Source organism: Chelonia mydas, chromosome 14, assembly GCF_015237465.2.
Source record: "Chelonia mydas isolate rCheMyd1 chromosome 14, rCheMyd1.pri.v2, whole genome shotgun sequence".
In the NCBI taxonomy this organism is placed as follows: domain Eukaryota; kingdom Metazoa; phylum Chordata; order Testudines; family Cheloniidae; genus Chelonia; species Chelonia mydas.
The window spans coordinates 32,170,725-32,185,697 of NC_051254.2; the positions used below are offsets into that span (position 1 = coordinate 32,170,725).

The 14,973-nt window shown below is 55.4% G+C and overlaps 2 protein-coding genes across 3 annotated transcripts in view; one reads left to right on the top strand and one right to left on the bottom strand.

The window, feature by feature from the left end:
• LOC102945825 (zinc finger protein 436) overlaps positions 1-14,973 on the top strand; it is a 1,196,575-nt gene that overhangs the window by 523,799 nt on the left and 657,803 nt on the right. The window lies entirely within an intron of this gene.
• LOC122462925 lies at positions 10,105-14,623 on the bottom strand. Its single transcript, XM_043528510.1, has 6 exons — positions 14,546-14,623; positions 12,655-12,720; positions 12,101-12,206; positions 11,537-11,631; positions 10,690-10,794; positions 10,105-10,337 (listed from the first exon to the last, which is right to left on the bottom strand). The coding sequence occupies exons 1-6, from the start codon at positions 14,621-14,623 to the stop codon at positions 10,140-10,142; spliced, it is 648 nt and encodes a 215-aa protein (XP_043384445.1). The 3' UTR covers positions 10,105-10,139.

Genomic DNA, 14,973 nt, shown 5'->3' on the forward strand with positions numbered 1-14,973 from the left:
CAATCCTCCAGGGTGAGCGGGAGTCTGCAAGAATTAAAGATTAATTTTTAATTAAAGATTATGGCATGTGATAAAATCTTCAGGAATACGTCCAGTTAAAATTGGCAACCCTAAACCGGAGTGGCGGGGAGGGACCCATTAAATGGAGACAGACTTGGGCTGGGGAACCAGCTAGAAGAGCTGATCCCTCTTACAGTGCCCCTCAATGGTGAGGACTAGACTGGGCAAAACTTTTCATCTAAACCAATTTGAGGTGAAAAATGCAGATTCAGCAGTTTGCGAATTCGTATCCGGTCTGCTGAATTGTTCACGTCCAGACCCTCCCCCCAGTTCTTAACAAGTCGAAGCATTTCATTTAGACACTTTCCAAACAAACCATTTTGATTTTTCAACTTGAAACAATTTTTTGTTTAAAAAAGTCCTTCAGTTTTATTTTAAAAATTCAAAAAGTTACAACCCTTGAAATGTCCCTGGGTCTTTTTTTTTTTTAAAGATTTTTGGTTCATCAAAAATTTGTAAAAAATTTAGTTTTGTTCAACCTGAAACCAGTTTTTTTCCATCTCTTTTTTTGGAATTGCCAGAGACCAAAAAATTCTGTTTGCCCAGCTCCAGGGGCGGGTGAGGATTTTAGCGGTTATATTGTGGGTCTCTGAGTCTCCTTGTTGCTCAAAGTTTTCTTACTGTAACAAATTAATTTGGGATGAGGGCAGAATGGGCAAAATCTTCCTAAAAGTGGGGGGCTGCTGGCAGCCAAACTGTGGCCTAGCCCCTGTGCCACCCCTTCTCCTCGAGGTCCTGCCCCCTCAAACCACCCCTTTCCCTGGGACCCCCCTCACACCGCCTTTCTCTCTGAGCTCCCACTTCACGCCGCCCCTTGCCCCCCAAACCCCCCCCCCCACACTCCCTTCTCTCCCCACTCATCCAGTCGCTCACACTTATGGCCAGTAAAAAGTGGTGGGCCCTGGTCTCCCCTGCTCCAGCACCCCTGGATGAGAGTGGGAGAGGATGAAGAACTCCTTTCGAATATAACTCCCCTCCCCACCTCAAAAAAGCAAAATTTTCAAAAAGCAGCTCCCCCCACCCACCCACCATATTCTTCAAACTTATTTGCAAATGCTTTTAATTATCAAATTTTTGTTTAGTTTTGGTGGGAAAAACTCCACGTTCTCTCTCAAGTAGGCAGAGAAATCCAAAATGTTTTTTTTTTTAAAGGGAACTTTTTTCAAATGATCAATGTAATCCAAAGTGGCATTTCTAGTTCAAAGGTTGCATTGTGAGCGTAAAACCATTTTGAACCAGCTCTGTTACTGTATAACAAGATGAGTTTATTTTTCATGCTGCATTGTTTGGGCCAAGTTCCACGTGGTATTTCAATTTTTGCACAGCTCTTCTCTTCTTGCGTCTGCACCTCTCATAAGCTGTGGCCTTAATCTTGGCCCTGGAAACACTTGCGTGCTGTCATAAATATAAAGGGAAGGGTAAACATCTTTAAAATCCCTCCTGGCCAGAGGAAAAATCCTTTCACCTGTAAAGGGTTAAGAAGCTAGGATAACCTCGCTGGCACCTGACCAAAATGACCAATGAGGAGACAAGATACTTTCAAAAGCTGGGAAGAGGGAGAACATCAAAGGGTCTGTGTCTGTCTGGGGGATGCTTTTGCCGGGGACAGAACAGGAATGGAGTCTTAGAACTTAGTAAGTAATCGAGCAAGATATGCCTTACATTATGATTTCTTTAAATGGCTGAGAAAAGAAGTTGTGCTGAATAGAATGAATATTCCTGTCTGTGTGTCTTTTTTGTAACTTAAGGTTTTGCCTAGAGGGATTCTCTATGTTTTGAATCTAATTACCCTGTAAGGAAGGTATTTACCATCCTGATTTCACAGAGGTGATTCTTTTCTTTTTATTGTTTCTTCTATTAAAATGTTTCTTTTCAAGAACTGAATCCAAAGTGGTATTTTTAGTTAAAAGGTTGCATTGTGAGTGTAAAACCATTCTGAACCAGCTCTGTTACTGTATAACAAGATGAGTTTATTTTTCATGCTGCATTGTTTGGGCCAGGTTCCAAGTGGTATTTCAGTTTTTGCACAGCTCTTCTCTTCTTGCGTCTGCACCTCTCATAAACTGTGGCCTTAATCTCGGCCCTGGAAACACTTACGTGCATGTTTAACTTTAACTACTGCTGTGAATAATTCCATTTCAATGGGACAACTCTGAGGTCGGGATTACGCTACGGCCCTATATCAGTGTAACTACGTCACTCATTTATTTAATTTTCTTTCTTTTATGTGTGAAAGTTTATTGAGAGCTTAAAGCAGGTAAAATACATGAACAGGTTCGGACAGTCCAAGTTTGTCAGTGCAAAGTGACAGCAGAGATGTGGTATCTGCTAGTTTTCCATAAGTCTCTCAGGGTTACCCAGGATAACTTTGGGGATCTCTGTCTTGCATCGGGAATGCTCCCTGAAAGTGTCCAAACAGCTCAGAGATACAGAACCATTCCCTGGATCCATTCTTATAGCTGTCTTCCCCGGAAAGCAGTCTGGCAAGCGTTCCTGTCAGCTCTTTGCTAAGTTATCTGCAAAACCCTAGAGTTTTCAGGTGCCTAAGTAGCCCCTGGAATCATGGTGAATTTATCCTCCCCTCCACCATCAAAATTTGAAATGGTGCCCCTGAGTGCACGGGACCCTACCTTGCTCCCCCAGAGGAGCTGCATTGACAGGCAACTCTGCAAGTTCTCTGCATGCCTCTGCAAGTGACCCCCATGCCTCTCCATTTCCTTGGCCACATGTATCCTGTCCCCATGCTGGCAGCTAATCCAGAAAAAGAGGGAAAGAGCTCACCACTGCGACCACCTGAGGGAGGTGTTGGGGTGAGATCAGCTGGTCAAAGCAGGCAATAGGGACAGAATCGGAGACTTGAAGCTCCTCGAGTGACCTCTGACCTTTCCAGACCTGCCCTTCAATCAGACACAGCGACTGTAAAGTTGAATGTGATAGTAACTAGACCCATTTTAAACCCTTCACCACACAAGAAAAAGCCCGTAGGATTCATCATTAACTATTTATTTCTCCTCCCCTGGCTCCCTGCAGCCACCAGCCACCTTGGCGCTTTTCCTCGTCTCCCAGGCTGTGCTCACTTGATTGCAGGAGCTCAGCGGAGGGTCCACCTTTGCTCTTTCGCTTCCATTCTTCACGTCTTTGGGTGGCTGCATTTGCAACTGAGCAGCCTGATGGAAACACTGAGTCCTCTGTCTCGGGAGGCAGGCCCAGCCGCAAAAGCCAAAGACTCCCTGAGAACAGGGGGAGGTTCGCCTGAACTCTCAGGAGTGGAGGCTGGGCCCATAAGGTAGGGTTACCATATTTGAACTTTCAAAAAAGAGGACACTACGGGGCGGGTGGGGGTGGGGCAGTTGTAGCCCTGACCCCTATCTACTCCCTCCCACTTCCTGCCCCCTGACTGCCCCCCACAGAACCGCCAACCCATCCAACCCCCCCTGCTCCTTGTCCCCTGATCGCCACCTCCCAGGACCCCGCCCTCTATCTAAGCCTTCCTTCTCCCTGTCTCCAACTGCCCCCTCCTGAGACCCCCCCACCCTAACTGCCCCCCTAGAACTCCACCCCCTACCTGTCCCCTGACTGCCCCGCCCCCTATCCACACCCCCGCCCCCTGACAGACCCCCGGGTCTCCCACACCTATCCAACCGCTCCCTGTCCCCTGACTGCCCCCGCAGAACCCCCAACCCATCTAACCCCCCCTGCTCCCTGCCCCTGACTTCCCCTCCGAACCTCCACCCCATCCAACCCCCCCTGCTCCCTCTCCCTTGACTCCCCCGACCCCTCTCCATATGCCCACCCCCTGACAGGCTCCCCCCAGAATCCCTGACCCATCCAACCCCTCCTGCTCCCTGTCCCCTGACTGTCCCTTGGGACCCCATGCCCCTTCTCCAGCCCCCCGGCCCCGTACCCTGCTGCTCAGAGCACTGTGTCTGGGGTGCGGAGCCAGACACAGTGCCGTGCTCCCTGCAGAGCGCGCAGCTCCCCGCCCCCCCACCCCCAGAGTGCTGCACTGGGAGGGAAATCCTGGACCTTTTGAGAGTTTTACAAATTCCTCCCAGAGGGCGATTGAAAACCCCAAAAGCCGGACATGTCCGGGAAAATCCGGACGCATGGTAACCCGACCACAGGGACTCCAGGATCTGCAGCTGCTGCCACCTCTATGGTGAATCCTCCGACTCCTCACCAACCAGCTCTTCCCCATTCTGCCACCTGGCCCCACGGTCTGACCGTGCAGGAGAACAGAAACCCTTTGGGACAGCAGGAGAGTCTCCTCAATGCTGCACTCTTTGCATGGCTTCCCGCGGTCACCGGGAAACACGACTACCCTGCCCCAGGAGTCTCTCAAGGAGCTGCCGGCACAGTCATTGGGCACCCACTCGTAATGGTCTCGGGCAGTGGCATTGCAGAGGGAGCTGAGCAGACCGTCCCTTCTGTGATTTCCTGAATTGCTGCCAGGACTGATTCTCCTCTGCGCTAGGGAGAGTCCCAGAGGAAAAGCAGCCGCGGTGGGGGAGGGGGCAAGACAAGCTCTCCCCCTGAGCCCTTGACTAGCAGGCAAGCAGGACTCTGGGAGCCAAGGGATCGGTGTGTCTTGCTGGGAGAGCAGAGCTGGAGAGCAGAAAAGGGCACTGGAGGAATTGTTGAAAAGTCAGTGTCATGGCCGGGTCATGGGCAGCCAGACCTAGTGGTCAGAGGCAGAGTCCACACTCACAAGACAGGAGTCGAGAGTCAGCTGGGTCAGGACACTGGAAGAGCAGAAGCAAAAGACCAAATCAGCACCTCAAGTCAGATGAGTCACCCCGAGTCCAGATGCCAGGAAATCAAGCCTGGGGAGTGGGAGCAGGAACAGCCAACACACGGTCCAGAGCCGGGGAGGAGCTCGGGTGTTCAGACAGCTCCTTGTTCCTGCTGCTGGTTTAAGGAGGTCCCGGGGGCCGATTAGCTGCTCTGGGACTCTGCCAATGGGCCTCAGGGATGGAGCCTCAAACTGGGTCTGGACTTCGTCAGTCCTAGGTAAGCAGTTTTTCGTAGGCTTCCAGGTGGCGTGCTGGAGGGTGGCTGCTCCCAGGAACCCTGCAGACCCGGGTTAATGACCCATGGGTCATGACAGTGAGTGATCTCTCTCCGCTCAAACCTCCTGCACGAAACAGTCTCCAGGGTCCCGGACGCATCCTCTGAGAATAAAAAAACACAGTCATGAGGACAAATAGGCTATGGAACAGGAGCCCCCTCTTTGTTGCAACAGCCCCAAGTGTCCAGAAGAGTGGACGGTTCTTACCTCCAGGAGATGCCTGGGATGTTCCATCTAAGCCTCAATGGGACCCCTGTTGCTTGGTCTGACAGGATGAGATCATCTGTCCCCACTGCTCCCTGCGCTGGGCTGGCTGCAGCACACATCTCTGTAAGAGGCTGGGCCAGAGAGATGTTACAGTCAGGGTCCAGGCAGCCCAGAAGGAGAACAGAGGGTCTGAAACCAGAAGACGAAGCAATCAAATCAGCGCATTCGACAGAGAAGTTTTCTACCCTACAGGGACATCAAAGAAGGTCTGTTAGGAAAGCTGAGATGTTAGTCTGGAAACTGCTAAGGCAAAGATTGTGACTTGGTAAGATTCAGTTTTAATCACTGCAAAGTGTGTTGTGTTTTGTTTGTCTGTTTTAAATTTGTCTCTTTCTCTTGCTTAGTGTCACTTAAATCTCTTCTTTGTTACTGTGCTTCCCAAAGCACCTCAGTGTTGTGTGTTCAAGTGAAGTGTGAGTGTCACCGCTTTCTCGCTGGGCTAGCAACCCCGCTGATACTCACTCTTGCAATTTGTTGGCTGGGAACTCAGCCCCCACAACCAGGTGACTGTCCTTTAGTCCACTCCTTCCTGGGTCGTGCTCCTTCCAAACAAAGTCCAAAAATGTCTTGAACAGAAACAAGGCCTTCCACCCTTGTGGGGAGCTCTTCCTCGGCCTGATTTCGGCTTGGCCTGCCCTTCTTGGGTTTCTATGGTCTTCTATGTCCTCTTCCTTAGGGACGGTGAGAGAACCCAGTCCTACCCTGGACTCCAGGTTTTGGCCCGAGGCCGTCTACTGAACAGCTCGGTCTGCTTCTGTACTTTTGCTGCTGTTTTCCCTTCTTTCCTCTCAGGTGGGGCTCACTTGGTCATCAACTTGGCCTAGCCCCAGGCTTGGCAGCCACAGGCCAAGCCACCCTGTTAGATACCCTCCTCCTTCAAATCTGGTCCAGCCCGGCTGACATGTTTGCTGAGAGGATGGTGAAACCCCATTGCTGATCAGAAGGAGGTCGGAGTCTGTTCTCTAGGAGCTGAAGGTCCGCTTGTCCTGCTGCGGGAAGTGGAGCTGGAGAGCGGAGATGTTATGTGAAAGAGACTGCATGATGGAGTTGGAGACTGAGGGATGGGAGCCTCCTCCCAGAAACGCTCCCAGGAGAACAGGTTTGAGGAGTTCTCTGGGGAGCCTCTTGCTAGGAAAAAAACAAGGGTGGCACATTGATGGAGATGTCTCTGTCCCAGGGATGGGGGAAGCTCCCAGCCAGCTCTGCAGCAGGGATCCCATTTCTCCCCCAAGAAACCCATATGCCCAAAGAAGTCAATGGCTCTTACCTCCATGAGGGAGCGGGGTCTTCCCTCTCAGCCTCTTTGAGAACCACCACTGCTTTGTTTCCTAGGAAAAGGGACCTGTCCCCACTGCTCCCTGAGGTGGTTCAGCTTCTGACTGCATCCATCTGGGAGGGGGTCACACACCCCAGGGCCTAGAAGACACGCGGGGAGGAGGCTCCTCTTCATGTCAGACTCTGAGAGCCCATAGAGGGCCAAAGGAAGAATAAAGGGCTTCCCTGAGCCTCTGTCCCATCCTCACCTCCTCAAAGGTGGAGCTTCCTGAGCTTCAGTTGGGCAGACAGTCTGTAGCCCTGACCCAAAGGTCCTTCTGTGCCATATGGGGCAGGAAGATCTCTGCCTGGGAGCACGGGGAATGGGATGGGGGTGAGATCAAGGAAAGAGGGGAGGGGTATGGGTGTGAGGGAAAGATCTCCTGCCCCAGATGAAGGAATTGGGGGGGTCGAGGGAAGGACCCGGCTCCACAGAGAGGGGAGAGAATTTCTGTGAGTGCCAGGGGCCTCCATTTCCGCTTCCACTAGCCCCGCATTTACAGTGAGACAGAGCAGTACCTGCAGCAGGGAGCGGGACTTGCTGAACAGGGAGGGGAACCTTTAAGAGCATCAGATGAGCCACAGCCCTTGCAGCGCCTCGGGCATCTGGTGCAAGTGCCGGATGATGTGAAGCGCGCACATGACCTTGGCTGTGACATCCTCGTGCTGCAGGGGAACGAGAACATGTCAGAGACTGAGACACTCCCCAGGAATCAGGGAGGATTAAGGGCACCTGGAACCAGCACCATTATTTCCACCCAGCAGCTGCTCATGTCTGAGTGGTGGATTCACCCTCCCGACCCCCAGGATGGAGGCTTGCTGTCCTCTCTAGTGACCTCCAGTGCCAACCCCCCTCCTTGTCGGGTGAACTCCTGCCACCTCCCCATCAGTGCCCCTGACAGCTGTTCCACCTCCAACCCACCTGGGGACGCCGCTCAAGTTCCTAGAACCCTCTCCTCTACCCCCACCTCCATCCCCACCCAGGTAGGGCAGGGAGGGGGCTCTAGAAGGGTGATGGCGGGTAGGAGGGATTCTGGCAGCAGTGAAGTGGGATGGGGAGAGGCTGAGACCTTTCCCCAAGTCACCCCAGTGACAAAAGCTGAAGCCACAGGATGGAAGCCCTGGTGAAGGGGGCAGGTCAGCAGCCCCTGCTGACTGAATCCTCCCAATCGCTCTAGAGCGGGTCCAGCCCTACCAGCAGCAACACCCAGCTTCCCACGCCCACGTGCCTCAGCCCTTCCTGGTCAGTTGCCATCTCCGATCAGTTCTTGGCCTCCCAGGCTGCCAGGGATGGGAGCAACTCTCGATGGTGGCTTGGGTGACATGGACACTAGGCCATGGGGAAATGGGTGCAGCTCTGTGGGGCAGGAAAGGTTCCCAGAGGGCACTTAGTGGACTCTCCTGTCCTTCCCAGGAGTGATAGCAGAGCACCACATCCTAAGAAGAGAAGTCCATGAAGTCCAGAAGTCCCCACTAGGCTCCTTGCCGCCAGGCCAGCGAATGGCGATCGGATGGGAATGAAGCCCTGGGCCCCACCCCAAGCTCCTGAGTCGATTGCAGCTGCTTACCGTGTCCCGCATCAGTTGCTGGGCTTCCCCCAGGAGGGAGTAGACGAGCACCAGCCCAGCCTGGCTGACACGCAGCAGGGGGTCGTGGATGGCCAGCACTGCTGTCTGCAGAAAGGATCTTTTCTGCCCGTCGGAGAAGAATTTTCCGAAGACCTAGAACCAAGAGGACACGAGGCTCGAGCAGATTGCCCAGAGCCAGCCTCCAAGTCCTGGCCATACAATGGCATCACTGTCTAGTGCCCCAAAGGGCGGGGAAGAGAGCTGCTGTGGCCAAGGCACTTCATTCCCCAGGAGGCTTTCAGGGTCCCAGGGCTCAGGGAAGCCCCTTTATTAAAAGGTCGCAGGTGCTTAGGGACCAAAGCCTCCAGCGGCTCTTTCGGGAGGGCAATTTATGGCAGGGGCCAGGATGGGCTGGAAATGGATCTCTAATGTGTGTGAGCAGGCCCACTCTGCTGTGCAGGGCACAGAGACGACAGGGGCCCTGTGTTTATTCCAGCAGAGAGATCTCCTGCACCTCAGCGGCTAGAGGAGTGTGTGTGTGTTGTTGGGGCAGGAGGGGGTTGGAGCTGACAGACCAAAGGTCTCTTCCCCACGAGCTTAGTGATTTCTCTCCTCGCTGGGTATGGCCTCTGCAGCTCCTTGGTTTCTTCGAGGGGAATCCAATCTGCAGCCTGACAAGGACAAGGAGACTCATGGCCCAGTCCCCATCACAGATGTTCCTCGGAGACTTTTCTTCCGCTGCAGCAATTCAGCTTGTGGGAGGCGGGACAAGCTCACACAGTCTCTCTCACGGGGTGTCTGTGGAGCAGCGTTCTGTAGATGCCCTTGTCGATCCAGGAGTCATTCGAAGGCCTCCTCTGTCATGTTGTGGAAATCACCCATTTCAGCTTTGACTCCAGTCTGGGGGCACTGTGTTACGGTGTGTTCGAAGGTTTGGATATTCTCACCACAATTGTGAGACGGGGGTGGGGGTGTGTCTTTGATTTTCTACTTGTGCAGCAAGTAGCCGCAACTTGGGTCAGTGCCAATGTGCTTCTTTGGAACAGTGGCTGAGGTCCAGATACTCTGCCATTCCCTGGCCGGGTCTGGAGACATGAGGGAGGCGCATGTGGTCCATATTGGCTTTGGAGCTCACTGTGTCCCCTACCCAGTTCCCAGGTTGGGGCATTCTGCTTTCTGACAGGCAATGGAATTGGGCAAAGCCCACCTCCTTTCTCTGCTTCTACAGGGTGCAGGGAATTAAACAAGGGTCTGATCAAGCAATCGTGACTGACTGACCCAGTGCTCTCCTCTCAGACACTTGGGGATCAGCCAGGGGGACAAGGAGCAGAGAGACACCCAGAGCCATAATCCTATATTAACTCACCCACCCGGGGATTCTCCTAATGCCACGTAGCAATGCATCCATGTAAGACACTCAAATCACGGCAACTAGTGAGGTTCCAATGTGGGACCTCTAGCACCAGCCTGTCCCACTGGTTGCTGGATGAGGAACTCTGATCTGGAAATAAGGAGCGGGCTCTTTTCCTGTCTCCAGGAGGCATCCACTGCAGGGAACCCAGCCAGCCCCACTCCCTGAGCTGTGTCATGCCCTAGCACAGTGCCCTTACCTCCCCCACCCTGGCTGTTTTCTTGTAGCCCAAGAGCCTTCTGTCCTGGTGCCAGTCATAACACCAGAGATCTTCCGCGTCATGTATGGTCAGGCCTGGAAGAGAGAGAGAGAGACATTTCTCATTCTGGTTGCAGTTTCTGTGTCCTTCCAATCCCATTGGTGGCTCCACAGTGGAGTGAAGAAGAACAGAGGCAGAGAGAGACTTGTCCTCCAGCTGGGGTCAGTCTGAGAGCAATGGTCTGGGGTCCCATTATCCACCTGTGGTCACTCTCAGTCCCCTATTGGGTTCCGTGTCCCAGCTGGGTTCCTTACCCATCTGTTGGAGCAGCAGCTGGTAGAGCCGGTAAGTCCCCTCCCTGGCCTGCCGGCTGATGTCCTTGTCTGGATCGCTGACAAATAGAGCCAGCTGGGCCACATGGTGACCCATCCTAGGGAACTCGGCTGAGATCTAATGGAAGGGAGAGCAGAGGGGACTCCATCAGCATTTTCCTGTCAGCTCCTTCCCCTTAGCCCCTCTGCAGGAGATGCTGGGGGAGAGGAGCTTGAGATCGACCCTTCATTTGCTCTGCTGCCAAGGGAGCCCGGAGCTGCTTTGGGATGCCAAGCAGGGGCTGGAGCATGGTCCCCTTAAAGGCCCAGGGACAACACTGAACCAGGACAAGAAGAACTTGACGCAAGCCTAGCTCAGTCCCTGCTCTGACCCTGTCTCCCCATGAAGAACCCTCCTAACCGACAGCCCCTGCAGCAGCAGATCCTGCAGCCCGCCTGGAGCCAGCAAGCTGGGGTCGGAGGTCACTTACGTCAAACTCAGGGAGGGTGACTGTGTATCTCAGCAGGGCTGTGCTGCTCCTGATGGCCCTGGCTCGCTCCTGGGACACCCTGGACACCACCCAGAAGTTGACATGCTGTGGGGAAAGGAGGCAGGTCAGACTCAATGGCCAGGTGCACCTGCTTTGCAAATGAGCCCCATGCCCCCAGCCCCAGGGGCCTGAGACATTCTGCGCAGGGGGGAATATCTGAGGCCGTGATGGCAGAGCTTTAGAAGGGGATTCCTTCCCCCAGGATGCAGCTTGTACCCTGCAGGTCACAACTTGTCAGCATCTCTCTAGATTGGGACAATGTTCGGGGTCAGGGCTGGTCCCCTCCTCCCAGAACTCCTGATTCCTGAACAGTTCACCAGAAAGGAGACTGAACCCTCGGCCCTTCCCTGCTACAGAAATCCTTGGGGGGGTGTAGGGAGTGACTGAGAGCACAATACCCCCAGGAATTTCAGAGCAGATCAGAGGGAAGGGCTGATTCCCTGGTGTCCTCCTGTTTCTCTAGGAAGGAACGTGTGCCTCTTCCCTGAGAACCATCTCCTGAATCTCATGAGGTGTGTGTGTTGGAGGGGTGGGGGAAGGGTGGGTTTTCAGACTCTCACTCCCCAAGACAGCCAGGAGTCCTGTGGTTAGTGCTCAGCAGAACCAGGCAGAGTTCTGGCTTGAAGTCCCAGCTCCTTCCTCTGTCCCTCAAGAAGGAAGGACCTGACACTGCATTGCACTGACCTCCCCAACCACTGGGGACCCAGCTAGGAGGACAGAGTAGAAAATGGATCTTCCAGTCTCTCCTTACCAGTCCCCCAAAGAGTTCAAGTCAAATGGGGCTCACCTCCAAGATGAAGTGGAGCCTGTCTGCGTCTGGGGACTCTGCCAGCAGTTCCCCAGCAAGGCATCCAGGACCTCTGGGATGACTTTGTGCAGAGCCTGCAAAGCATGGGTCAGAGTTAGGGAACCTGGGCCTACACCTGCCACAGGATGGGAAGAGGGGGTCTCTGGGAAGCACTGGGGAGACTCCCAAACACATCTCCTGGCCTCTCTCCTTCACATCCCACTGCAGGCAATTCGCAAGAATTGATGACACCTGGACCTTTGAGCCATGAGCTTAACAGGTCTCTGCAGAGGGCCTTGTAGGCAGAAGAGTGTGAAACAGTCAAGTTGCTATGGATGGTAGCTGGGCTTCTGGGCAAAACACGGCTTATGGAAGAAAAAGAAAGAAAGAAAGAAAGCAATTCCCCAGGGAGGGGTAATCTCTTCCCTGCTGGAGGGAAGGATCCAACCCTGCAGCTTGTTCCATCTCCGCTACCCCACCCCTAAATCTGGAGCTCCAGCGAATCAAGGGAGCAGGACCAAGGACCACTCTGGAAGAGGAGGAGGATGGAGGAGGAGGATGTACCTGGATGCCGGTGGTGTCCTTCTCCGTGCCCAGGGTGAAGACGGAGTGAAGGGCAGCTCGCAAGAGGTGGGTCTCTAGCTCTGGTTCCAGGGCAGGTTTCATGGTGCTGGCAAGAGAGAAGAGCTGGTATTAGACTGTGCAGTACAGGGGTGGGACTGTCACCAACATGGAGATGAACACACAGGGATAGAGGCACAGGCTGGCGAGAATGGAAACTGAGGCACTCAGCTCGGGAATGACAAGGCCAAGGCGTCCCAGACAGACAGTGGCAGGACAGGAATAGCTCCTGTTCCCTGGAGCCTGCTGCCCCTCCTGTATCTGAGCCCGGGCGTGAGCCCCTCCCCAAGGCCCCTGTCATGTTATGGGAGTGAAAAAAAGAGCCCCGCCAGGAGAGAGTGACCCTTCCCACCCCACCATCTCTGCCAGAGGCGCCACTCTTGGGAGGTGACCTGGGAGGGACAGTGACGGTGACTTCCAGCCTTGGGCCTGAGCAGCCCTGGGGTGAGGGGAGCTGGCGGGGTGGGGGGGCTGTCTCGGTACCAGAGGTTGCCCACTGCAGCCAGGGAGTGGGCGAGGACGGCGCTTGGTGACGAGTCATCGGGAAGCTCCTCGATGAGCTCCTGTGAGACGCAAAGGAGACAAAGGAGCGTGTGAGATTCAGGCCCAACTGACACCTCCCAGTGAGGAGATGACACAGCCAGTGCCCCACATGGCCAGCAGGATCCCCCACCACCTCCCGCTCCTCCCATTCCTTCCTGCCCATCCGACTTGTCCCCCTTCCCGCATTCGTGCCCAGCTCACTCCCAATCCCCTTCTCTCCCCCTCCTTGTCAAAACTGCCCCCATTCAGCCCCATCCTGATGACCGACCTGGGACCATGTGATTCCTTGTCCCCCACTCCCAGCTGCCCTCCAGCCCCACAATTCCCGCCCTGCCCACTACTGACCAATCTCAGAATTTCTCCCTTCTCTTCTCCCCAGTCTTCAGCCCCAGCAATCCTTGTCCTCTGCTGCCCCCTCCAACACCACCCAGCCCCCACCCGTTAGCCTGGCCATATCCCTTGCAATCCCGTGTCTCTCTCCTCCCTCCAGCTGCCGTATGGCGTGTCTCACTCACCACGATCCTCTTCACCACAGCCGCCTTGCAGCAGTGCAGCTCCAGCGTGTCCTCCCCTCTCTCCCGTGCAGCCAGACATGCGGGGTAGATGGCCTGAAGGAACAGGAGCTGCTGCCCCTCATCCTGTACCCACCAGGAGTGGGGTATAACGAGAGAGAACCTGTTAGCTAGGGACCTTCCTGCCCCACCCACACCAGCTCCATGGCTCAGGCCTCAATGGGGGATTGTGGGGACCCTCCTATTGTCCAAATCCCCCACGACTCCTACACAAGCAGGATCAGGAAGTGGGACAGTGCCTGTGGGGGGAGATGACCTCGGCTGTTGTGGGACAAACACCCCCATCTTGGGGGTCCCACATCATGGATGTAAAAGGGCCCCATTAGGGGTGGTGGATCAGGAGGGACAAGACCCTCGGCAGGGGGTGGGGATGCTGGGAAGGGACAGGGCAATCTTGGTTCCAGCCCTGGTGGGGAACATTTGTACCTTATCTCTGCACTGGAGCTGCTCTCGGATGACCTTGAGAGCAGCTTCATCTTTGGCCACGTCCACCCCTTCCTCCTGCTCCGAATCCAGGGGGGTCCCTGCACCAGGGAGAGAAGGGAACAGGGTGATGCCTGCTGCCACTTGGGGGAAGGACAGGGGCGTGGTGGGCAGAGCCGGACTCAAGGCACCTTCCCACCTCAGGCACCCAGGACAGATCGGGCCCCAAACTTCCCTCTCAGGGATGCCTTCAGCCCCCAACAGCTGCAGAAGCCCAGAGCAGACCCCCCTCCCCTGCCCAGGACTCCATGGGAGGTGCCTGTTCCCCCAGCCCCGGAGCAGCAAGGACCAAAGTGGCAGCAGCTCTTCATGCCCCACCCCCAGTTCCCCGTGCGGAAGGGGCAGCTGTGTGACTGCTGCTGCTGTCCGTGGGGTTCCCGTGGCTCAGGCCAGACACCTGGACTGGGGACCCCGCCACCCCGTATGACTGGGAGAGCGTCTGGGCCCAGGGTGTTCACATCCCGTCCTCAGCCCTCCCTCAGCCCAGCCTGGCTCCTCACCTGGAACAAAGCAGTGGCCTCCATCGGCCTGGCTGCTGCCAGAGTCCCAGGTGCTGCCGCTGTCCCCTGCTGAGCTGCCGGTGCTGGGACAGGGACCTTCCACCCCCTGGCCTGTGGGGGCTGGAAGGTCCTCAGTGAGAGGGCAGGGCGATGCCTCCTGATGGGAACAAGGGCTGGGCTCCTGGGGCCGCTGCTGCCCACACAACAAGCCCCAGAGCCACCCTGCCCGGTGCCCCTCCTCAGCTGGGTCCTGTCTGCAAAACTGCAGCCTGGGCCAGCTCCACTGGGGCCTGGTTGGGGCCTCTCCCAGCTCGGCGCCTGCGCCGGGAGCTGGGTTCCTTTTCCAGAAGGCCGGGCACTTCCGCCATCTGGCCTGGACGGGAGCTGCTTCCCCGCCAGCAAGGAAGCAGGAGTTGCTCTGCCCCTTGGGAAGGTGGCAGCTGCTTCCCTCAGGCTCTGGGGCCACCTGCAGAGCCTTCCTCCGGAACATCCGCAGGAGCCTGGCCATCCTGGAACCGAGCGGGGAGCAGGGGTGAGTCTGGGCTCAAGGCAGCCTTTCAATCCTGGGCTTTTTCCGTCCCTCCTCCTCCCTGCTCCAACCACAGCAGCCCCCTCTGCCCCCACAGGAGTGCAGGGAGTGCCATCTACACACACGGGCAGGAGTTCATTGCGTGATCTGCTCCCAACATTCCCCCTCGTAATCCCTGCTGCTGCAATA

Coding starts and splice junctions, on each gene's coding strand:
- LOC122462925 (XM_043528510.1), bottom strand. CDS start 14,623: ATGGCGGAAGTGCCCGGCCTTCTGGAAAAGGAACCCAGCTCCCGGCGC. Junction 12,721..14,545: donor CTGGGAGAGGCCCCAACCAG/GCCCCAGTGGAG, acceptor TGCGTCTCACAG/GAGCTCATCGAGGAGCTTCC. Junction 10,338..10,689: donor TCACCCTCCCTGAGTTTGAC/GTAAGTGACCTC, acceptor CCCTTCCATTAG/ATCTCAGCCGAGTTCCCTAG.